At 41.0% G+C, this 26,597-nt stretch overlaps 1 protein-coding gene across 2 annotated transcripts in view; it reads left to right on the top strand.

The window, feature by feature from the left end:
* The window catches only part of OSBPL6 (oxysterol binding protein like 6), a 1,023,860-nt gene that overhangs the window by 949,819 nt on the left and 47,444 nt on the right, over positions 1-26,597 (top strand). For both annotated transcript variants that reach the window (XM_044075314.1, XM_044075313.1), the window contains one exon: positions 10,023-10,145. In XM_044075314.1, coding sequence (XP_043931249.1) covers positions 10,023-10,145 — 123 coding nt within the window. The remainder of the gene's footprint in view (positions 1-10,022; positions 10,146-26,597) is intronic.

Raw genomic sequence — 26,597 nt, 5'->3', positions numbered from 1 at the left:
CGTACCATTAAAATTTCCTCATATGCAGTCTGGCATATAGAATGAGTAGTATGCAAGATGCCATGAACCCCAGAGGTTGCAGGATCTTCCTTGCAGATAGCTGGGGCCTGGTGGCTATTTGAGAGACATAGGCTGTCAGGAAAATTTGTTTCTCTGGACTAAGGTATGCCATCTGGTATGCTGTGTCCAGACTTGATCCCAGGAAGATTATCTTTTGGATGGGCACCTGTTTGGAATTATTTTCATTGATCGTGTACCCTAGGGAGGTTAGTAGGGTCTTTACAAAGGCCAGGTGCTTCAGCAGCTTTTCTTGGCTGTCTGCCTGAATAAGGCAGTCATCTAGGTAAGGGCAAATCTGAGTATTTCTTTGTCTGCAAAAGGCAATGGCCGGAGACAGACATTTTGTGAAAACTCTGGGAGCAGTAGATAAGCCAAAAGGAAGCGCAGAGAACTGAAAGTGTTGAGATCCTGCCCTGAAGCAGAGATATTTCCTGCATGATTCCCTGATAGGAATGTGGAGGTAAGCCTCTTTTAGATCCAGGGTGGCTAGCCAAGCATCCTTGGAGAGCATGGGTAGCAGCTGTTGGAGGATGAGCATTTTGAATTTTGAGATCACAAGGAAAGTGTTTAGAAAGGATAGATCGAGGATGGGGTGCCAGGTTCCCTCTTTTCTGAGCACCAGAAAAAGTCTGGAGTAGAAACCTTGGCCTAGCTGTTCTGCAGGAACGTGCTCTACTGCCCTAATATAGAGCAGGGAAAGAAATTGCTTTTGAGCCTCTGCCCTCTGATTTGGTGGTATATCTGGGAACCCTTTTGGGGTTAGAAGGGTGTGGAAGGAAAATTTGTATCCCTGAGACACAGTGTTCAGAACCCAGTGGTCCTTGGTAATGGTGACCCAGGTGCTTGAGTGAAAGGAGAGTTTTCCTGCTAGGGGTAAGTGATGGTGGGCAGAGGGAGGGGGTGGAGGAGGTGAGTCATTGTGAGTTCTTACCGTAAGGGGGTGGCTTAGAACTCCCTGGTTTTAAAGTGGAGGTAGTCCACTGCTTAGATCTTTGCATTCCCTGTGGCTGCTGTCGGGAGGGGGGCGTCTGCTTCCATAGGGCCTAGGCTGGCCTGGTTTACTCAGAGCAGGAAAGGACCAGTGTTTGGAGGGACAATGCCTGCTGAACCTAGGTGGCTGGACCTGCAAGAAATCCTTAACTGTTTGCAGAGATTTTGATGTTTCTTCCGTCTTTTTTAAGACCTCTTCTGCCTTAGTGCCAAATAAGTTATCTTTGTGCAAGGGGGCATACAGTGATCTGGCAGGGGCTGTTCCTTAAGCCATGCATGCATTCTAATGACAGATCCAGTGACTGCTGCTTTGCAAGAAGCTTCTAAGGCATCAAAACCACAGTGTAAGGTGTGTTTAGTTACTTGACTTGCAGAATGCATTACCTCTTGTAAATCTTTAGATTCTGCCCAAGCAGGAAACGAAGGCATTTTTTGTTTAAGGAATTCCAAGGTATGTTACTGAAATTTCAGCATATGGAACTGACAATTTAGAGCCCTGATAGCAAGAGTAGCTGAGGTGTATACTATTTTACCCCATCTGTCCAATGCTCTGGAATCCCTGTCTGAGGGGGTGGGGTTCTTAGCAGAGGTTGCTTTAATCCCTTTTGACCCTTGAGAAATGACCTCGGAGTCAGCTGTAGGATTTTTGAAAAGATATTTGTGTGAGTCAGGAACTCTAAAGTAATTGTCTGGTTTTCTGGGAGCAGGAGGAAGGGCGTCAGGAGTCAAGCTGGATTCGAGGAAAACATCCTTCACAACATCCAGGACTGGGGGGATGGCCAAGGGTCTGTGTTGCAGAAGATCTAGGAATTCCCTGAGTCTCTTTTTAGACTGAGGGTAGTCCTGACTCTCCCATTGGAAATGCTCCCTTAAAGTATGGAGGGTTTCCCCAAAGGAAAAATCCTCTGGGGGAGAGGCTGAAGGAATGGAATCCTCTGCATCAGAATCCTCATAAGTGGAAAGGGGTTGCATGTCTTCATATTCAGATGCATCAAATTCATCTGACTCTTGTTCAGACAAAACTACAGAGGACAGATCACTTTTCCTTTTGGAGGTGGTAGCTTGGCTTCCCATGATCAGTATGATAAGGTCTTCCACCATTTTAAGCATTTGAGACTAAGGCAAGGTAGCAGGCGCCTGATAGTGAGTCTTCGGTTTCTTGGGTGTGGTTCATACCCTGGGCCTAAGAATATTGGTAGTTTTAGAAAGAACGGTAGTCACAAAAGAAGGTGTCGGTTTTTGTTGAGATTCAGTACTGCGAAGGACATCCTCGGAAGCCAGTGCCTGCTCAGTGGCCCCAGATCCATCCAAGGTAGAGACGACCTCAGGATCCTTAGTCGAAGAAGACTTTTGCTGCATACCGGACTCCGAAAGTGTCTTGGTAGCAGCCTGCGAATCAACAGAAGAGGGCATCAGGGGTTTGGACCTGTGCGGTCTGTGTCTCTTTATCTTTATGTTTTTCGGAAGATCTGATGTTGGATGGCTTACCAAAGCCATTTTGGAATTTGAAGACTGTAAGCCAAAATATCTGGCTACAGTAAGGGCCCGATGATGGATAGTTCTGGCATTGAACAAAGCACAGAAGCAACAATGAGGGACGTCGTGGTCTGGGCCTAAACAAGTGATGCAGTAAGAGTGGAAGTCTCGGTGTGGTATTTGCTTTCCACAGGCAAGACAATTATTAACTTTTTCTGACATCAGTTAGTGCAAGAAAAAAAAATCCCCAATGGAGTACTTAGCTTTAGAAGACTTCAACTTCAATTCAGTAGACGAAAACTCAGGTAGCGGCCGACCGGCACTCGTGCGAACTGCTTCTGCTTCAGGCTCCAAGGCAAGAAAGACTGATGTAATTGCGTCAGCTGCCTTACTTTATACTACTGACAACCTGACATCAGTCCTCAAGTGACAGCAACCGACAAAGAAGTACTAAGTCTCGGGTATTCGGGCCAGCCTGGCAGGGATAACCCAAATGTGATGAGTGCAACAGTGAAACATGAAGAACATCAGTATTATGGCAGAACCAACTATCCCCTCTACTACCAATACCGTTAGGAGTCCCTCAGGGGTCGATACGTGGCCCATTACGTTTCTGCCTATTTACTAACCAACTCTCTACCACCACACCCAATGCCTCTGTAGTTCAATATGCAGATGACACCACCCTTATATGTGCAGTCCACTCATTACATGACCTCCTTTCACTAACCCAAGAATGCTTCTCCCTTGCCAAAATCTGGTTCACCAATTCCCAACTTATCTTAAATCCAAATAAAACAAAACTTCTTATCTTTGGACCTGGTAAATCCCCTCATGTGACAGCTTTACCATAATGTCCAAGAACAATACCAGGATCATCCCCACCTCCCATACCAAACTCTTAGGAGTAGAAATAGACATTAACCTCAAATTTGATATTCATATAGCCCAAACTATCAAAAAGGTGCACAAAAAACTCAGACTCCTCTACTGAAACAAATCATATCTGACTAAACATACTAAATCTACCATAGCTAGAACACATTTACTGTCCTCCCTCCTCTGTGTTACCCCAATACTGACTAACCTTCGCAAGACCGACCTAAACATACTAGAAGCATGTTACAGAAAAATTGCTAGATTTGCTAAAGAAATCCCTTGTACAACCCACCACTGTATGGCACTCAAACAGCTGAATTGGCTAGAACTTCCTCACTTACTAAAACTCAACCAATTAATGCTGACACACAAGCTATACCACTACCCAACTAAAATTCCAGCACTCCAGACACTAGTTACACCTTATTCTATAACAAGAACCCTAAGATCAACAACACAAAACCACCTACAAGTCATCAAATACAATAATGAAGCTGGGAAATCCCTCTTTGGCTATTCCATCAAAAGCATGGAATAACCTACCTTGCCACCTCACCTCCAATACCTCTACCACACAATTCGAAAAAATCCTCAAGGCTCACTTTATGAATACCTGTTATGCTTCTGTAATCCCCCAGGATAAACTATTTATCAACAACTAGTCCCCACCCCAAAAACAATACACCCCACTACTAAATAACCCTTATGTTCATACTCGCTTGCCTAAATAGCATTAATTCACCATGAACAACCCTGTATAAACCTCACTATTATCCGGTTTCAAACTATGTTCTTTTATATTATAAAAATCTTACATCTGAAGAGCTAATGGCTGTATTGCATCTATTACCTAACATACAAACTGGTTTGTCAATCCCACAGCACCCTTTTACGTACTTCCGTACTCTGCATGACTCCAGTGTACTATTAACTTGTATTTTAATTTCTTCTAAATTGATTGTACAATTTTCATCATATTATGTACTAGGTCCATATATTTTTATTCTATGTACTATTGTATTTTTATGAGATGTTTTTATGTAATATTAATGTGATTCGTTTGTAAACACTAAGTATCTAACTGGACCTTTTCTCCCCGGGCCTCCGCTGAAAATGGACCTGTATCCAGTTGGACTTTCCTTTTAAACAAATGTAAAATAAAATAAAACAAATAAATAAAAATTTATAAAAGCAATATTTAAAAAGTGTCCCTATTTTGGGCTTTTGTCCCCCCATTATTTATGACTTTGTCCAGATTTCTTGATCTAAGAGGTTGAGTTATATGTACAAAGTATGAAGCAGGACACACTAGTGAAGGGATAGGATGGGATGGGGGGGTGCTGCCACAGGGGAGGAAGGTGTCATGGAGGCCAGGAAGGCTATGTACACAGAACCATCAGCAGGGGAAGACCTACTGTAGGCACTGACAGATGTACTCTGACCATCTAGAGGCCCAGTGGTGAGGGAACTGCTATTTACTACAGAATGGCCTCTGACCTGACACTCTACTGAATCTTCCACTGCAGGCTGACTGATGGGATATGGATGTACACCTCAGAGGGGTCTTCATCCCTCAACACTGAGCCTCCCACATCCACATATTTAGATTTACCTTAAGTAGTAAAAGTATACAATGGAGGTGATGATGGCTGAGCTTGATGATCTTCCTGTCCTTCATCAGATGGAACCATAGAAAAGGGACACAACAGGAAACGTACTATAAATGTGATGGCATTGAAACACACTGTCCTCAGACAGACAGCAGTGATACACAGGCATTCTTGAAGCCAGTCATTTGCAATCTTATCTCACCCCACCCTACTGAGAGCTATATCCTGATGAGCTGAAGGATAAAAGTGAATGCATTATTAGTACCTTCTCGTGGTTTATGCATTTATCTTGAGGAAGATGAATCATACATACACTGCACCTCTGGGCACTCTTTCCACTTCAGTGTCTCATTCCTACTGATGTTTGGGTCACTGTCTCTTCTGGTTGTTATAGGAGGCCTAGTATTGTTCACTGGCCACTAGATACCTGTTTCCATTCTTACCTTGAGGCCCCAAGTCATAGCAGGCATCCATTTTTGAACTATTACATGGACCCATATGCTGCTGCTTGAAGTCAGTATGAAGAAGACAAAGAAATATATTTTCCTTCATGTGCCAAGCAAGAGCTGTATCTTTGTAAGCATTACCAGTCTTCTCTTCCTCGCAGGACACCAAAGGCCAAATGATGTGCCAAAAATGACAGTGACTGGCCTACCCACGGCTGTGATTTCATGCAAGCATTCAGTGCTCAGTTGTGCAGCTCACTTGCATGCACTACCTCTTCCAACTACCATGAGATTTCAAGAATGCAGTAAGTCTGTTGTGGCTGTGCTGGTCATTATGGCTGCATTTTGTGTAAGTAGAATTAAATATTTCATAGTCATTTATAGTAGGAGGTTGCATTTGTCTAAACTGACAATATAAAGGGTTTAAATTAACATTTCAGTCACTTGTAGTATGCGAGTCTTACAATACTGTGATTACTATTGTAAAACTTTTCAAAGTTGAAGATGTATGTTTTCTAGTAGTAAGGTAGATATTGTACATTCAGTCAAATGTTCAGCTATCAGGAGTGTCATAGACCAGTAGACATTTCCTAGTATGTGAATGTGTGTACACATAACAATATGTTGTGCTTCACGTTTGCCTGTATGTTTTAATGACCACAGCAGCAGTTGATGCATTGTTTTATGTGGGAGCTTACTCATGCCGTATCAGTATATTATTTTATATGCTATCCATTCTGAAGAAGTATTTATGGTACTGTAGCACAATGTATGAAGTCTGCATACTGTGAATATGCTGTTCCAGGGGGATATGCACTCCATATCAGCAGACTATTTTACAGGCTATCCACTGTGGCGAAGTGTTGTGTGGTATTGTAGCCCATTTTATAAGGCCTGAGTACTATGAATATGTGCCTGCACTGAATTGCATATTATCTGCATTTAGCAATATGTATTGCTGTCTTCATCTTGTACAATTTAGATTCAGCATGGTCACAGGACAAGGCAAATACAAGCTAAATAATTTCAGTGATGATGAACAGGTGCTTCACTTCTGGACAATGGGTACGGATTGCAGACCAACCATTACAGGGACAAGTGTGGCAATCTGCTTTGCAGATACAGTAGATGAACACAGTTGCAAACTGGGGTGGGTTCTCATCACCTGAATGACATGCTGCACCATGCCAACCAAGAGGCACAAAAAGAATGCAAGGGAGACATCCATCACAGGGCATAAGCTACGGGGGACAACAAGAGTTCCTTGTATCAGCAGAGAGGTTGAAACAGGATTTATCTGTGGTGGGTCATGGATGTTGGTGGTGTGTGACCCATTCCAGCCATGTCTGAGTGAGTGATAGATCAGGTTAGTCATGTACAGCAATGCTTTGCATATACAGTTGTTATACTACTGGATACACCCTAACAAAGTAGGTGTGATGTATATGTCTTTTCACAGATACATTGGAAGAGTTGCAGGTTACCAGCACTAGAAGACAGGGTTGTATAAGGAGAAATAGGCTGCATATAAAACCCTGTTTTGCTTGCACAGGACACTCTTGTAACATGTTAAATGATGTTCACTATAGAGTTGTGTGTTATTCATACACAGATAAAAGTGGTGATGTGCAACATGCAAAAACGGTTGCGGCTAGACAAGGTACTGATTTGCACACACGTGTAGACTTCGATGATGTTACTCAAGAGATGTGTCACATCCAAATGAAACAGTGACACTAATATCTGTTTCACTCTTGGTTCGGGAGCAATACTCAACAGAGAGTGTATGTATGGCGTAGTAGGCCCCTGTGTATATACTGGTTAAGTACATACCATCCTCTGTTCTGGAGGAATCTCCTAGAGCTGGAAACCTCAAAAGTGCTGCAATTCTGGGAAAAAAATTCAGCTTTGGAGGTGTGTATTGCTTACTTAGTGGGCATATTTATCATAGGTCACTGATGGCGAACCTGTTGAGTTTGGCGTGTCAAAAGCCCCTTGCACAAAATAATTCAGTGCACTTCACATGAGCAACAAATGCAAAAGCAGTGTCTTTGGTAACTTGGGTGTTGGTGATCGCTGATGTGTCACCCAGTATGTTGTGGCATGTGTCACCTTTGACATGTGTCATAGGTTCGCCATCACTGTCGTAGGCCAACACCAGGTACATTAAGCTATCAAATTTCATACCTGCCTCCAGTTGTGTGGGTGGTAGTAGGCATTAATATTAATCAGCATCTGTGCAGGAGTGTGATCCAGTGAAAGTCTACTTCTGCACTGCTGTTAATGGAGCTGGCAAGTGTCTTATGTGAACTTCATGATGATTCAGACCAGTTAAACGAGGACATAGAAACCAGACATCTTGTAGCAATGTTTACAATGAAGACTATAGTGGCATACAATGCTGCATTGAGCTTTAACCTTAGTAGAACTGTAAGTGCTATAATGTCTACCCTGATTGGCAGTGTTTTTTATGACTAGGGCAGAGTATAGTCTTGGGACAACCATGTCTGTGGACCATTGCAGGAGTTATTCTTAACAGCTGAGTCTAGAGTTGTCAGAATCCCTGCTATTACTTGCAGTGGGCAGCAATGACTACCTACCTTTGGGGCTGTCAGTCCTTACCAGTGTTCATCATCCCAGTTCAGTTCACACAGTAGTACATCATCCCTGCCACAAGAGGTTGTCATAAGACCTGCACATTATCATCAACAAAGGTACTATGTGTTAAAGTCACAAAGTAAAAGTCCAGTCCATGTCACAGGAGTCATCAGCTGCAGATGGTTATACAGTGACTTCATATCCACGCCATGGGATGACATGACTGCTGACTACATTTACACTTCCAGTGATCTCATCTCCAACTTTACTTACTTTATCAATAATGTGAGTCCCACATCCATTTCTTGATGCCAGTCTTATGTTGCAATATTTCCTGGCTCTTGTTCACTTGCTGACCTGTGCCACAACCTTCCATCCAGTTTCTCACACCCAGTCTGGCCTGACAGTCTTATTTTACTGTATCCCTCAGTACGCTAAGACATGCATCTGGCGCATTTCTCCCCAAGCCTGTGCTGAAAATTACCTCATTCCAAGTTGGGTTTTTGTGGTAAACAAATGTAAAATAAATACCCTGTGCAAATGACAACAACTATGACCTAAACCACAATCCATCCCATATAGCGCTGAGCTAATGACTGATGCACAGTGAAATCAGGCCATGCACTTACCAGCAAAGCCTAGGGGGAAATGCTGCAGTAATCATCTGTACTGTTTTATCCCGAACATGTCATGGCCCAAAATTGTTAATAAGATGTTGCCACCTTATCAGTGCTACTATGTAGTGGACTCACTTGTTGCTGTCTAGGAACTCTCTCTCTGACTGTACCTCCTTCTGCAGCCAGTCACTGCCATCTTCCTCATCTACTGTTGGTGGATGGCATAATCCAGTCAATAATGTCAAGCCTGCCTTCCACTATAATATCACATTGTAGAGTTTGGCACAGACTGCAAACTATTTGAGTGTACTGGGCGAGTACTGTAGGAAACCTCCCATATTTATCCAGGCATCAAAACCATGTCTTCATTAGCCCAGTCATGTGCTGTATGATGTTCTTTGTTGGGGTTGCCAGTATTTTCTGCAAAACAAGCACAAAAAACATTTTTGAAGAAGAATATTGGCTAAATGTGTGTTAGCATGTATTTTATACATCATGACAGCATTTGCCAACAAGACCTTGTGGGAATTCACCGTGCTGGAAACAAACATACAAGTATGAGATATGCCAAATGTGAGAATCATGAGGATCATCAGGGCAATGAAGACACACTTTGGAAATAACCCCTGTGAATCATAGATTTTTTTTGACAGTTGAGGAAATTGTAGTTTTTCCTGTTGGTATGTGGACCATTGAGAACCATTATAGTCACTTGAGTTTAGTCCCTGAGATTCAGCATGTGGATGAAATGCATTAACCGAGCTCAGGAGGATGTACCATTTTATTCTATACTGATATACTGCATGGTCATCTGTGAGGGCATGGTGGGTCAGTCACTGCTGCTAGCACAAACCTTAGCTTTGTGAGGAAGTGTAACCTAGTTAACACAGCCTGCAGCTAGGGCAATATATTTCTGCTCAACAAAAACTGCTGTGTCTGCAAATACCTTTGCTTTGCTATCTTTCCATGTCCTTTTTCCTTACGTCATGAAATAAGCTGCATAACTTCTGTGGTGATGTCTACAAATTTCAACATTTTTATTATATGATCCATTTAATTGTTGTTATATTTGTATTTCCCAGAAAATTGTCATTTGCATCTATTTATGCACTTACTTGGAATAGGGAACTATTCAATATCTTTCTTGGCTGTGTAGCTGTGGTCTATGAATTTGAAATACCCTACACATTCTCAAATAGCTCACAAAGGCCCTTGTACACTGTACAATTTGTCAATGAATTCTATCCTATAGTTATCACAGCTGATTATCCATAATTTAATAGTGTAAACATTACATAATTTAAGAGCAACTTAACCCCACAATATATATTTTTTTCATTTTCTAGATACTTAGAAGAAGGAAATCTGGAAGCTGCAGCAGCTGAAAAAAGCAGGATAGAAGAGCTCCAACGAGCAAGGAAGAGATTCATGGAAGAAAACAATATTCAGTATGAACCAAGGTTTTTCAGGTAAGGAAGTCATAACGTACACAATACTTGTGATAAAGAAATTTGACAGCATGAAAGTCGGACAATATTATTATGCTGTTACTGAACTGAGATTATATTTATCCTTATTTAAAACAGCTGATTTCATACAATACAGTTCCCACTCCTCTTTTCTTGCTGTACTGGAAAATATTAGGGTTTAACCAAACACCCTAATAATGGGCGATTTCAACTACCCCACCATTAACTGGGAACACTACTCATGTACAAACTCCTTCATTCAACGCTTTCTGGAATTCATAAACTTCAGTACCCTGGATCAACTTATCCACACCACCACCAGGGGCAACAATAGCCTAGATCTAGTCATTAACAACATGAGTGACTGGTGCTCAACACCTGAAGTCACCGCCTCATTGGTCTGATCCAACCATAAGCTAATTACCCTAGATATTCACATCCTGCCCCCACCCCCCAGCCCCCATTAAGGAAACCATGGTAAAAAATTTCTCCAAATCCAACTTCATGCTTCTTAAGACAGAAGACTTCATGACACCCATGCAGATGGACAATACAGTTATGACTACTGAATCCTACACAATTGCAGTTTATAAGCACTTACATGAGTGCATGGATCGTGCTATCCCAAACAGAACCAAGATGCTATCCTCCAAAAAAAGGAAGCCAATCTGGTTGTCCCCTGCCATAAACAAACTGTATAACAGAAGGAAGAAACTGTTGCAAAAGAGAGTAAAATCCCATGAGTGGAGGAGCTCTCTGGTCAGCCTCAGTAAGAAGCTGTGATCCCTGATAAAATCCTGCAAAGCTAGTTACGAAAACAAAATCACCACTGATTCTAAAGACAACCACAAAGCATTCTATAGCTATGTCAAGAATCTCAATGGCAACACTCAGATCTGCTCTGAGTTACAGCACAATGGCACTAAATATACAGGCCCAACTGATATTGCCAACATCCTGGCAGATAGGTTCAGTGCTAATTTTACCCCCCTTTCACCCCCTAAAGAGTCCATCTCTATACCGGAAGAATGCAAAGTTCCTGTAATCACGGCTGCACAGGTAAAAATCACACTCTCCAAAGCCAAGAATACAGCATCCATGGGACCAGATAACATCCCAGGCTGTGTTCTACATGAACTACAGAATGAACTGGCACCCCACCTAAGTACCATGTTCAATCATAGCCTCACCTCAGGCTTTGTGCCTGCTGAATGGCGCACAGTGACGGTTATCCCACTCCACAAGGGGGGAGCCACAACGGACCCCGGGTACTACCACCCCATTAGTCTGATGAGCCTGGTCTACAAGGCCATGGAACGTATCATCATGGAACTTCTAAACAAAGACATTGGTAATTTCCAAACTCTGGACCCCACCCAGTTCGGGTTTGTAAAAGGCAGATCATGTCTCCTAAACCTGATAGACTTCTTTGAAGCAGTCACCAAAGCCGTAGACAAGGGTAAGGTGGTTCACACAGCCTATCTAGATCTTGCCAAGGCTTTCAACACCATCCCCCACTCTGGACTTATAGATAAACTCACTAAACTAAGTATAAATCCCTATGTCACAAGATGGGTTGCCAACTGGCTCATGGACAGAACCCACACTGTGAAAGTAGCAGACTTGAAATCCGACTCCAGACCAGTGACAAGTGGAGTACCACAGGGTTCAGTCCTGGGTCCTCTCCTGTTTGGTATCTACTTCTCTGAAGTACAGGCTAACACAGAAGGTCTTTGGCTAATGAAATTCGCAGATGACTGCAAACTAGGAGCCATAATCGAAACTCCTAACAATGTGGACATCCTACAAAAGGGCCTCACTGAGACAGATACCTGGTGTCAAAGCCATGGCCTTAAGCTCAGTGCCAAAAAGTGCATTGTCATCCTCTTTGGTAAAAACTCTGTACCCATGAACTACAACATAGGCGGTAGTATACTTAACACTGAAAGTGTGATAAGAGACCTTGGGACACAGGTGGACTGTAGTCTCTCGCTTGATAATCACATCTCCACAGTAGTCAGGAAATCCTTCTACGTGGCACACCTCATCACAAAAGGTTTCTCATCCAGAAAAAAAGAGGTCATTGTTCCCCTCTACTCATCACTCATTAGACCCATTATAGAGTACAACACCCCTTTTGGTATGTACCTCACAAGACATCTACAACAACTGGAAAGGCCGCAGAAATACCTCACAATGAGGATTACCAGCCTCAAACAGATGCCCTACACAGACGTCTCAAAAAATTCACGCTTTACTCCGTCGCATATCGCCTACTCAGAGATGATCTCTGCCTAACATACAAAGCTATGTCAAATCCAGAGCTTTTGGAATGCTGCACTTAAAGAAATCCCAATCCCTCTGTGCTACACTCTCTAGGGACCTAAATCTCGTCACCACAATAAACAGAACATGCCGGAGGGATAGATTCCTGTCCCAGAGACTTCCCATACGCTGGAATAAACTACCTATCTATATCAAACAAAGCTCCTCATTAGCACTCTTCAAGAAAAATCTTGATGATTGGATGGGAAATAGGAAATTCACCCCGGGGATCACCTCTATGGCTCTGCTCGACAGTGGCACAGGAAAATAATTTTCTTGGGTGGCAAAAGCCAGGGTACCTTTTTGGCTGTGCTTGTATAGGCTCCAGGGCCGATAGTCTAGTACCTACCTATGAACCTATGAATAAAATTAGAATATTGGTGATTAACTGTATGCCTATTTCTGAAAGTATGCTATTGCATTAAGAAGTCTTCCTGAACATGAGGTAAAGTCTTTGTCTCTTAACTTCTGCCAAAGCTGGTGATTGTGACTGTCAGATTAATTCATCATTTTTTTTAGGTCTGAATCATTGTGCTACATTACATTCCTGGGCACACACACTATTACCACTAGGGCTTTAGAGGGTGAGTTCCCCTTAACAAGTATAACACAAAAAATATGTTGCAGAAGCAGTTTTTAATGGTATACTTTCAGAAGGGGGATGCAGCTGTAAATCCCAGAATGTCTATAAATGTAAATGTATGTAGATGTGTTTCCTGATTCTCATCTGCACTGTCCATCACGGTTGAACATGCTGAGATTACAGAAGTATAAAGGTTGAGAGTACACAGACAGTAAGTAAAAGTGAAAAATGTAATTATCTGTAGTTACAATCTAACAATCAAAATGAAAGGCTCTAGAATGAATCAATGTTCCTAGCATAACTTGCTGAAGTTCAACTCTCCAATTACTGTTTTCCATTAGAAATCACTACTGATACAGTTTGTAAGTGTGCCAGAAGGAATTCTTTTATTTTGAGAGATTTCTCCCTTCTTTGACTCTTTACGACTATGGAGTTGGTATATATAAGTTCTGAGGTTGGGGAGGGGGCTTGTCCCCCTGCAAAAAAAAAATGCTTCAAGTATTTTATTTTCACCAGATTGATTTTAAAATGCTTCAAGTAATTTTCTTTCACCAGATTGATTTTAAGTGGCTCGTGTACAGGGAGTGATTCCTCTGGGGAATTTTCTTTTGATGAATCATAGTGGAAGCAGAATGCAGTCATGATTTCAACCAGGAGCACCTGAACAATGTTTATAGGTAGTCAGACCTTGCATAAGTGGACTGTTATCCTGGAAGCAAAATATGCTTATTAAAAATGAACTCAAGTGTCATAAAATGAGAAAAAGTAAATATTCATTTCAATCCTTTGAAAGTATATTTAATTTTATGATGTAGAAAGTTTTATAGTGCTGCTAACGGAGTACTGAGCAGGAACAGTGAGGTGGTGGAACACCAAAAGGCAAACCTCTCAGTACTAACATGCCTTCTCACTTGAGCAAATGCATTTGATATTTGGCTGCTACCAACAAGACCAGTGCAGTTATCCAAAATTAAACTTACAAAAGTTCTCTAAACCAGGTCCATTCTTGTAGAGGGATAAACTCCTGATGACAGTCCTGGAGGCTTGGGAATCTGCTGGAGCTGATGTGGGAAGAAGAGAAATGAAAAGGCTGAGCATGTTGCCACCTTCTGGGGGAAGAAGAGAAATGAAAAGGCTGAGCATGTTGCCACCTTCTGGGGGAAGAGTGATTGACATGCTGGAGGGACATGGGTGGGTACATTGCAGGTAGTACTGGTACTGGTACCAATACTAGTAACATGCTGGTAAACCTGTACTGTTGTGAACAGGAGTAGGGATTTGAGGGAAGTATCACCACATTAGTACGATGTTCCCCTTCTGATGCTATTGCACATCCCCTCTTATGACATCAGCCCAGCATGTCAGTGGAAGGTAGAGCTAATAGGAAAAGCCCACTAAAAGCTGTAGGATGACAGGTCTTCACCTCACCTCATCCCTAGCAGCCTACGTCAACTTGAACTTATTAATACCTGTACTTGAGGAATGGGAACACTTATGTGTAGAGCTGTCCTCAAAAGGGAAACCTTCCAGGTATGGGTCACACCAAGGAGATGGCACGTGTTGAGGAGATGTAGACAATGGGAACATCAGGATGCCTAGAACTGGAGGAAGCCTGAAGTTAGTAGTAACAGTGAGAAAAGAGTAAAGTCTCTGAATTCACCTTATCAAACCGTTCAGTCACCAAAATGTGTCTGAATGAGGGATGTCCAAACTTTCCACTAGATCTGAGAGGCTGTCTGGGCCACAGTTAAATGCAATTGGTTTCAATGATGCAATACCTCAGGCTGGGTTGCACTTCATGCTGGAGGTGTTTTCTATGACAGAAAAAATAGATGGGGACGATTCAGAGAATCTCACCGAATATGATTTTGCATCGAACTGTTATGCTCCGACTACAAAATAAATAAATTGCAAAAAAGGCAGCAGGGCTTGCCTTGAGCACTCTTTATGTTACTTATGTATTTCATGTCCTGCAGTACATCTCTAACCTTAGCCGGGAGCAAACTTTTAAAACCTCACTCAGTTTGTCAATTTATTGGGAGTGAGTTACAAAAATGATTCATACTTTGCCAGAGTTATTTCAAAGTAAGTTGCAAAAAAAGAAGATAATTTTGTTCCTTTCATTTGTAGGTCAGAAAGAGTGAACAGTGTGTGATATGGAACTTGCATAGTTACCATGGACACTATGGCCATAATACCAAATAGTCTACCTGAGATTATATAAGGGAAATAGCTGGGATAAGATGACCTATGCTGAAGAAAACTATCCTTTGGATAATAAAAGTCATTGTATCCCTTTTCCCAAAATAAAGTAACCACAGAGTTTATTATAATTATGTGGGATTCAAGAGATCCCTTGTGTGATAGGTGTAGGGGTACAAAGCTCCTCACAAAAAATGTACAATGTTATGCAGTTTGAATTCAAATTATATATCTTTTCAAAAAGAGTAGCTTGCATTGATGGTTTTCACAGTGTAGCCTTTGATGAAACTGAAATGTATTCCCAAACAGAGTTAGGCAACAACCAAAATCCTGGAGACAAGTATGTTATACTAGTTTGCATTTCAGTCCGGTATCTGCATTGGATTGGCTAGGTCTGCACATGTGCATGCTCTTGTGGAAGCACAGAAGGTGTGTGTGTGTGTGTGTGTGTGTGTGTGTGTGTGTGTGTGTGTGTGTGTGTGTGTGTGTGACTTCATTCTTCTGCAGAATGTCCCTGTGTTCATGGAGGAAAGTGATTTTTGTGTCACTTTCAGATGGCTTTTTTTTGTATACTTCTGATTGGACAAGTATTTTAATACGGCAGTTAACATAATTAAATAGTACGTTGTACACTCATAACCACTGCTTCTAACATATCTACAAATAGTTTTGTAGAGCTTCTATTTCTGGTCTTCAGGGTAGTCAATCAGTACTGTGAACTGTACCCTGCTTTCTCCTAAAAGTTAATGTTACTGGTACATATGATTCCATGATGAATTGGATGGTACTGGTGGGCAAAAATATTGTGGCCATCACACAGCTAAGGTAAAATATTATAGAAATTTATGAAAAATTGTATAATCTGTATTTTCAAAATAAGTAGTGATGTTCTGTGCATTTAGTCAATGATCAAAAGGTTGACTTTTGCGACAAAAGCTTTACAATTAGAAGATTGCAGTCTTTTGTGACGAAGGGATGCATAACCCTAGACAAAGGATTTGACATCATCCCTGAGGGTATGCAGCCTCATAATTAATTACATTGGAGGCAGTAACCTACATGGGGAACCTGGAGGTTTCCCCTTCAAGACAGTGATTTTTGTACTTTTTGACCTTTTAACTTTTTTGATTTTCAGTGGTTGAGCTTTTATCCTTGCTTTTGCAAAGTCAAAGTTTGGATTAAGAATATTACTGCAAAGATAAGTGCTGTTGTAAGAAAATGTTAGTAGAAATTAAAACGGATATGTGATATGTACATAGAATTACAGCCACTTATATTTATGTAACTGTAGTAGCTTTTTTATCAAAAAGTCCAAGAGAAAATGTAATGTTAAACAGACCAAAATAATGGAAACATTTATGGAAAATTTAAGGAATGCATTAAGGTAGGAAAGATATAGAGCAGTTTTTATTTTTATAGATGAGGCATAAGAAAATAAATACATTAGAAATAATGTTTCTTACAAGCATAAAAGGGAAACTAGAAAAAAATGAAGGAACTTCTATTCTTAGAAAATGTACATGTGATTACAATTTCAGGGAAGAAGAGTGACCTGAGAAATCATATGTATGTCTATAATTCTTTCAGGATAGACAGGAGAGGATGGAGGGTGGATTGTGGAATATACGGAGGAGGGCATGATAACTGTGAACGTTCAGAATAGGTGTGCTATCCAATCCTAATCCATTGTCAGTCTAAGCGAGTTTAATTAACAGGCTGCCAAGCAGTACATTGAAATCCACACTAAGGTGACCCCTCTTGTGATTCACCTGTAAACTGAATATCTTACATTTCTAAAGACGATGAAAACAGCAATGGTTTTGACTGAAGGAGAAACTAAGGTCTCTCTTATACAGTGTTGTAATGTTAGGAGTCATAATTATGCTTCATTTTAAATGGTAAGCTGATAAAAGGGAATTATGAGCATGTAAGTTCTGAAACTCTGCACTTTCTGCACTGCAATATTATGCAGTAAATTTAAACAAGCAGCCAATGCCATCTCCAAATCTTCTAAAGATTTGTGCCTCATAACTAGTCTGTCATATTTGCTTTCTATTCACCTGTAGCATTAAAGAAAGTTATAGGTTCATAGGTTGGTACTAGGCTATCGGCCCTAGGGCCTATACAAGCCTAGCCATAACAATTCCCTGGCTATTTCTTCCCACACTATTTACTTCCCTGGACCCCTGTCTAGCAGGGCGACTGACGTGATCCCCAGGGTGAATTTCCTTTCTCCCATCCAATCATCAAGGTTCCTTTTGAAGAGGACCAAAGAGGCGCTCTGTTTGATATGTATGGGCAGTCTATTCCAGAGTCTGGGGAGTCTCTGGGTCAGGAACCTAACCCTCCAGCATGTTTTGTGTATTGTGATGACAAGGTTTAGATCCCTGGAGCATGTGGCTCTGAGGGATTGGGATTTCTTTAAGTGTAGCATGCCCAACAGCTCTGGGTTTGACATGGCCTTGCAAGTCAAGCAGAGATCGCCTCTGAATAGACAATATGTGACAGAGTATAGCTGGAGTTGTTTTAAGGCGGTCAGCATAGGGCATCTGCTTTAGACCTGTGATTCTTTTAGTGAGGTATTTCTGCGGCCTTTCCAGTTGTTGCAGATGTCTTGAGAGGTACATACCAAATGGGGCATTGTATTCTATAATGGGTCTAATGAGGGATGAGTACAGTGGGACAATGACCTCCTTTTTTCTGGATGAAAAGCCCTTGGTGATGAGGTGTGCCACATAGAAGGATTTCCTGACTGTTGTGGTGATGTGGTTATTGAAGGTGAGACCACTGTCCACTTGTGTCCCTAATATCAAAGGTAAGACCACTGTCCACCTGTGTCCCTAAATACCTTTCATATTTGGAAATAAGCTATGGTCCTTCCACTGTATGACTTTAGATTTATTCCGTGATGTATCCAAACATCTATGAAAAGTAATCCATTGCCAGCTCTTATCTTGTGCCTTGGACAATAACATCTTGTGTGATTAGTAGCATGATTTCATACCATTTTGGCTTTAGACTACCCTATGGTGTCAGTACTGCTTTGGAAGCCTTGACTGACTATATCAGAACAAACGTTAACAAGGGCAAAATTGTTTCAACTATCTTTCTTGACTTAGTCAAAACATTTGGCATTATCAACCACTTTCTCCTTGTGGAAGATTTAAAGATGCTGCAATCACCCTGCTACACGCAGGGCATGGAAAATTAGCCAGTCAGGAAAAAAAGAATGATGAGCGGCAAGTAGGTTGTGTTGGTCAATTTGAGGAGACAAATGTAATCTGGAATGGGCTGAAAAGGTCGTGTAATTCCTTCCAGCCTTTAGAGTCTGATTATTTTGCATTAGCTATTATTTGTACCTTCCTTGTTGGTTAGCCTACAGGAAAAGTGGAAGCTTACTAGAAACATTTTTAGTGTTTTGTCATGGTAATTCCCCAATGAATATAAAATCAAGTTGTGTTTTATTGTATCTTATTGTATTCTGATGAAGTTCCATTGATCAGATGAAAGTGCTATCTTTTGACATTTTACTTATAATAAAGATGACAGCTTGCTGTTCACCTGAGCCTTGTGTTTGTAGTAATACCAAACTGACTAAAAGTGCCCAGTGCCATCATTCATTCACCCAGACCAATGTAATTTCTTACTGAAAAGTCTGGCTCAGGATCTGAACAGCAGTCCATTCATTATTCTTGATTTTGGCATGAAGCTTTCAGCATGGTAAGCTAGAACTAGGTTAATCTTGCTGATATTACATTTACATTGATCTTTATTCATCTTCAAAATCTGTATCAGATACCATCTGTTTCTAAAGTTTTGTTCCATTTATATCTGCCCCTCTTTGTTGGCCAGGGCAAAGGCATAGCTGACTCAGCTAGCACATTGGGACAGACCCATGAACTACTGATCCAAGCTTATTCGTTCCCTACAGTATAGTATCTACCCCCCGCCCAATGGCCTTCCTTAGAGAAATAGAACATGTTATTATTTGCAGGGGTCATCCTCTTATTTTTCCTCTGCTGAGAATATTTTAGGACATGACTAAACCATTTAATTTTTTTCTACTTCATCAGGTTTTCAAAGCAATCAAGTTTAATGTGCAACTCACAAAATAAACTTTATGCTTGTACTAGATCTAAAACAGAATTACATATGTTTCTAATACTTAGAATTGCATTCAGGAATGCACTATTGTAAGTACTGTTACATTATGTTTTGATACTATTAAACGTTATTTATCTACTTTAATGCAACTTTGGAGCAATTTACGTATCAATGGGCAAAGTTAAGCTGCAGTAAAGATAATATACTTCCAAAAATATTGCACATTTTAAGTACACATTTCTTGAGACACCCTAGCAATATATTTAATTCTGGCACAAAGAGTTCCTAAGATTTTTATGATATGTGTTAAAATGGATGCTTGGATTATAACATTATATCTGACATACATCTTGGGTGAGCAGGCTAAACATTCCTAATTTAACTTTTTACACCAAGTCAGATATTATTAAACCTTTATTGCTTTAGCTGGATAGAAAATATCACTGAAAATCATTACATGTGGCCGTTCTTGTATAATCTATAAAATAACCAACACTTTTGATTAATTTTTTACCCATGGATGTTTTAGTGGAAGGGTTTGTTATATTTGTATAGTGTAATATAAGGTTAACAATATATAGACTTTTTAAATAATGTAGTACAAATATTTAAGAAGTTGATTAAATCTGTCCTGCAGCTTAATCACTGTACATTGCTAATATTTTCAATAAATAATACGCTGAGATTCCTTCAACATTAATGCAGTAATTCTAACATAAATTTCTGATTAAAACTCTGAATGTTTACAACTCTGTTTTTATGTCAGAGATGACCACTAAGGTCAGCTTATATTATACTAACTGGCTACTGATTCAACTAATTAGTTATTTTGAATCTGAAAATGTACTACAATTCCTTTCAAATTAAACAGAGCCTCTCAATGCTACTACTCAATAGTTTAAACATTCAGGTAGGGGAAAACAATATTGTAAATGTTGTTGCTTTATCAAAGTCTTTGCATAATCAAAGCATTCTTTACATAAATACTGCAGATATGTACATAAATAACATTTCCATTCAGTGTGCCCAAAAATAAGAAGTTATGTTCTTACCATAAAATGTCATGTGTTGTTGATCTTCACTTATCCTTAACCTTTGGGACTTAGTTCTAATCCTCAGAACTCGCTCGGTCATTACAACAGCTTGCGCAAGCCAAAAACTCTTGAGCTAAGTCTCTACCCAGAATACCCCTCTCCAGATTACCTCAGGTCGAGTTTGCAGCTACACAGGAAGACAGAAAAACAGTTATATAAACTTAAAGAGGTGATGTGCAAGGTTATACCTGATAAAATAACCAGGACAAGTGTCTGATCCTCCAAAGAGTCTGCAGGAGGGGGAAGGAGGGTGGGGTGCCAAGGATAAATGAAGATTGACAACACAGGTGAAACATTATGGTAAGAACATAACTTCTAAATCTGATGTTGTCAATCTTGATTTATCCTTGACCTTTGGGACAGAGTCCCCAGCTACGTAGATCTTGGGAGGCCTTATGGAAGGATATTCCTGAGAATCATAGCACCAAAGGACGCTCTTCCCTGAAGACTAAACCCAATTTGTAATGACTGATAAATGTATGTGGAGTAGCCCAGGTTGCTGCTGCACATATTTCATCTATGGAAGCCTTAGAATAGAAAACAGCAGGTGTGACTATTGCCCTAGTAGAATGCGCTATCACTGTGCTGGTAATTGGAGATTCTTTTTATTGTAGATGAAAGTAAAACAGTCTCTTAACCACCTTGACAAGGTGACTTTTGAAACAGATTTCCCCAGAGATGGACCGGAGAAAGACAAATAATTGCTCCGATTTTTTTAATTCTTTAGTTCTGCTGAAGTAGAAATTTAATTGCATGTGAATGTCTAGCATATGTAGGCAATATTTGCCTTTGTTGGAACAATTTGGAAAGAAAACTGGTAAGTCAATGGATTGATTAATATTAGTTTCTGAGACCACCTTTGGGAGAAATGATGGGTTGGTTCTTAGTGAAACCCTATCTTTATGAAAAATTAAATATGGACATTTTGATGATACTACTTGAATTATAGAAAGCAGCTGCCAGTTCAAAGGGGTTAAGGACCAAAGGTTGCAGAACCACAGTCAGATCCCAAGGAGCTAGAGGATCTTTATAAGGTGGTTTTAACAGCAATATTCGTTTCAAACAGATGTTACGCAATCCATGGGAAATTAAAGGATGATATTCAAAGCCATTGTGGAAATTGGAAATAACAGCTAGTTTGACCTTAACAGTAGAAGCAGAGGCTCCTTATTTGAAAAGCGTAGCTAAAAATTCTAATACCTTTTCATCTAGTGCGGAAAAAGGATTAAGACCATTATTGTGCTGACAATGAATGAAGGGGATGTAGTAACCTCTGGCAATGATCCTTTGCACCCAGGTATCTGAAGTTATTTGCCACCAGGCTCTCGAGTGCAAAGAGAACCTTCCCCCGACTGCTTCCAGAGGTAAGCAATCGGGCCCCCTTTCAGGAGTGCTGGTAGAGTTTCCCAGAAAAAGAATCTCTGGAATCCTTTTTTGTGGGCCACCTCTGCTGCAGGTTGGGTGTCTTCCACTGGAGCTCGCCCCTCTGCCCCAAGGGGAGCCACCACCTTGTGTGGCCTGAAAAGGGCCTTGGGATTTTTTGAACCACATCTTTCCACTCCCCTGGTTCCTGGAGTAGGACTATTGGGGAGTGGAGAAACGTATGCAGATAGGATCTTTCCAGCTTTCTTGCGCATCTGGCTAATGTGTTTTACTTTGGGGCCAAATAGGGAAGATCCATCAAAGGTAGCATTGATAAAAGAAGACTTAAATGGTTCCACAAACTTACATAAGCTCATCCAGGTGTGTCACCTTATGGCAACACCAGAACCTGCTGCCCTAGTCATCCCTTTGGCTGCATGTGCAGTGAGCCTCATGGACGACTTAGAAACAGACTCCAGGGTAGCCAGAGGAGAGGCCACTTTATCTTGAACATCCTCCAGACACAGCTTCTGCAAGGGTATCTGACAGCTCCTTGATCAGATCCCTCTGGAGCCTAGTAAAGTGTGCCATAAAATTCAAGGACCTTAAAGCAAAGGTTGATGATGCACACACTCACTTTCCAAATCTGTCCGTTGCCCTGGACTCTTGATTAGGAGGGTGAACAGTGGAACTCTCTTCTCCAAGTTCCTTCTTGGTGGTCACTGCAACCACCATGGCATCTACTGCTAACCCCTAAGCCCAATGCAGGTGGTCCTCTGGTGCTGTAAAGTTTTGTCCAGTCTCCTGGGAATTGGCCTCATGGAGTCAGGGGCCTTCCCAGCTCCCTGCACGATCAATTTAATAAGATTGTCAGCAGGAGGGGTCAACCAAGAATTAGATGGGTGAGCACCAAAAGCTTTCAGGTACACTGACTCCTCAGAGGTAGGGTCTTTGGGCTTTCAGTTACCTCTTTGTTTCAGAATTTCTAGAATGTCTCCAAAGGAGACACCTTCTGGGGGTGACCAAGGGGAACCCACCCCATCATTGATGGCCATGTCTTCTGTGACAGATTCTTCTGGAGAATCTAAGTGTTTCCCCTTACACATCTTTTTCTGGGGAATCTCCTCAGTGGGAATCTCTGTGGAGGGCTCAGAAGAAGAGAGGCCCTGTGCAAGGGTATCCTGTAGCTTTGGTGCTCGCTGTCTGGGTGTGGAGGTTGATGGCAGCTCTGGGTGAGAGGGAGTCCTGGGATACAACTCCAATAGTGGAGGTGCCAGCTGAGAACCTGCAGAGGCCGGTGCACTCTCCATAATCTGGAAAGCAGGTCCCCTGAAGAGGGATGGGAGCCCGGAACTGAGAAAGACAACCTTGAAACCATGGTCCCACCCCGCTCTCAGGAATCCACCCCCAGCAAGGAAGACCGCATGCCAGCCGAGGCTGTGCGAGTCACAGACTTGGATGAACAAAAAACTGGAGCCAATCCGAGCCCCTCTGATCTGGTAATGGAGCTACGGCCCTGTGTCACTCGTCCAGTCAGGATAAAACAGACGAGCATTCGTGGATTCTGTTCAAGCAGCTTTATTATGTACAAACATATCAGGACTGAGGCTTAATAACTTTAACTTAGATAAACTTATACACAAACTAGCTATCACACTCATACATGCTCACTCTCTAGCTGCACTCTCAAAATGGCACTGAAGCTAGCATGTGCTTGCTATTTACATGCACGTGCTGTCCTTAAAATGCTTCTTAAAGGTACAACACACATACACTATTCTATATCCTCCCTCTTTGAGAAATGGGTCATGCATTATTGACGACATTAATTGACATGCAAATGATACAAATAATTCTATGACATGCAATTATACAGAATTAAATACATATAGAAAATTATGTCCACGTTGCTTTGTATTTTACACTAGGTCTGGAAATAGTACCAATTCGTGTGACATAGAAATTAGAATTAGGTCTAGCAACTGGGACTGTCTCTGCTGAATGTTCAACTTTGGGGACATCAGGAACATTATCAGGAATGGAAGTAGAAGTTAAGACACGTTCTGCAACAGGAACATTGTCTGGATTCGGTTGAGATCTAGAGTCTGTATCACAGGAACAATTTTGTGATTTTAATTCTGATACAGGAAGAAGATGTCTGTGATTTCTCCTGTACTCCACACCCTCAGATTCTATGAAGTAGGATCTCAGCTTGACACATATACCTGTTACCTGACCAATTTTGTCGAAACCTTTCACTGTTTGTATCCTCACTGTCTCTCCTTCTTTCAGTGGATGAAGAAATCTGCTCGATTTATCATAGCTGGACTTCTGGAAAGAATTCTTTCTGAATAGTTGTGCTTTAATTGTACTGTTGTTCTTTGCTTTAGGCCTCAACAAACTGGAACTGATAGGCAATGCTGTTCTGGTTTGCCTAAATAGAAGTCTTTGAGCAGGTGAGCCAGGTATATCATCAGGGGTTATGTTTCTGAGATTAAGTTCAAAAAGACATTGGTATTATCACGCTTTGACTTCTCTGGTAATTTCTTTGCAATCTGTACTGCACGTTCAGCTAGTCCATTTGACTGTGGGTATTCTGGACTACTAGTAACATGTACAAAGTCATATTCTTATGCAAATTTCTGAAACAACTCACTGGTAAATTGGGTACCATTGTCAGAAATAACTTTGTGTGGACTACTATGGACTGAGAAATGATGTTTCAACTTGGTGATAAAAGCAGTGGATGTTAGATTAGGTAGTAAATCAATCTCAAACCAGTTTGAATAAGAGTCTACCAACACTAAGTAATGCTGATTGTTCCACTCAAATATATCAGTGGCTATTGTTGACCAAGGTAGTTCAGGAACTTGACTTAGCTGAAGCATTTCTTTTTACACATTCAGTCTAGCACTATTGCATACTGAACAAGAAGAAAGCACTTTGTGAATGTATTTTGCTAGAGAAGGCCAAAATATTAGTCCTCTCACCCTTCTTTTGGTAGATTCGGAACCTGGGTGACCACTATGCAAAATCTGGATGCATTCACATTGTAAGGAAGTAGGAACAACAATTTTAGGACTTTTGAAAATAATGCCATCTTCCATAGGTTTGCACTTCAGGTGGTACACTAGATTGCTTTGATGGCCATCCAACATTAATGTAGTGGTTGAGCTTTTGAAAACTGGATCAGTCTTTGTATGATCTCTTAGCTCATCAAGTCTCATGGCCGAAAAATTATGTACTCCCATCATGTCAAAGTCAAAATTCTCTGCATTAAACTGTTCCGTTGTTTTTTCTGGGTGATCTGGGTAAGGTATTAGCCAAATAAACAAGTCTGAATTTTGAATAGACCATTTTGAAATTGTATTTTTGCAAATTGAGCTCATTCTTTGTAACCTCGCTGGTGCTGAACACATAGGCTTCATTAAAATAGTGACTAGAGGTTGGTGATCAGTTTCAATCTGAATAGTTCGACCATAAATATAATCTTGAAACTTTGAACATGCAAATACTATTGCCAAACGTTCTTTCTCAATTTGCGCATATTGCATTTCAGTTTGGGTAAGAGATGTAGATGTATGGGCTACTGGTCTGCCTTCTTGAAGAATAACTGCGCCAAGACCAAATTTTGAAGCATCACAGGAAAGAGTTACTGGTTTATTGACATCATAGTGCCTTAATGTAGTGGGTGGCAATTTTCTGCTTAAGGTCTTCAAATGCTCTCTGGTGCTGTTCCAGCCAAGACCGTGTAACATTTTTGCACGTCAGCTCTCTCAAAGGCGCTGTCAACTCACTGAAGTCCGGTATTAACCTGCCTAAATAGTTGACCATACCAAGAAAACATTGTAGAGCTTGAATATTATCTGGTGCTGGCATCTCAAGAATGGCTGCTTACTTGGACGGGTCTGGTCGCAAGTGAGTGCTAATAAATAAATGACCTACATATGTAACTTCTGGTAGTCTGAATTTACACTTCAGATGATTAAGCTGTAAGTTCACTTCACATGCTGTCTAGAACTCTTCTTAGGCTTCTGTCATGCTCTGCTTCACCATTGCCTCCAACCAATAAATCAGCTACTATTATGGCACAAGGATAACCTGAAAAAATTTGCTCCATTGCACACTGAAAGACTTCACTTGAAGAATTTATTCCAAATGGCATCGTGAGGAATCTATGCCTTCCAAATGGGGTACTGAAAGTAGTCAGTAATGAAGATTTGCGATCAAGCATCACTTGCCAAAATGAACTTTTTTGCATCCAAGACAGAAAAAAACAGTGGTATTTGGTATGAGGGCTGTGACTTCCTCGACTGTATGCATAGGATTATGTGATCTCTTTAATGCTTTGTTCAAATCTCTTGGGTCAATGCATATTCTGATTTCACCTGTACTTTTTTTTTGTGGACTGCTACCATAGACAACACCCATTCAGTTGGTTCTGTAACTGGACATGTTACACCTTGCTGCACCATTTTATCTAACTGAGCTTTGACTTTATCCTGCATAGCTATTGGATCTTTTCTTGCCAGTCTGACCACTGGACTGACCTCTGGGTCTAACTTCATAGAATACACAACTGGCAGTTTGCCTAACTTGTCATCGAAAACATCAGCATATTCTGAGAAAATAGCTTCAGTAAAACTGGAACTAGGACATGTGCTTATATGATGAACTTCTTTTGGTAAAGGACAGCAGATTCATTCTCAAAGTGTCTGAGACCCAACAATGACTGCACAGGTCTTCGGACTACATAGAATAGTAAGCTGTAGCAGTTCCTAG

The sequence above is a fragment of the Protopterus annectens genome, chromosome 6.part0, assembly GCF_019279795.1.
Source record: "Protopterus annectens isolate FY-2018-M chromosome 6.part0, PAN1.0, whole genome shotgun sequence".
NCBI lineage: Eukaryota > Metazoa > Chordata > Ceratodontiformes > Protopteridae > Protopterus > Protopterus annectens.
This window is presented reverse-complemented; position numbering and strand designations above follow the sequence as displayed.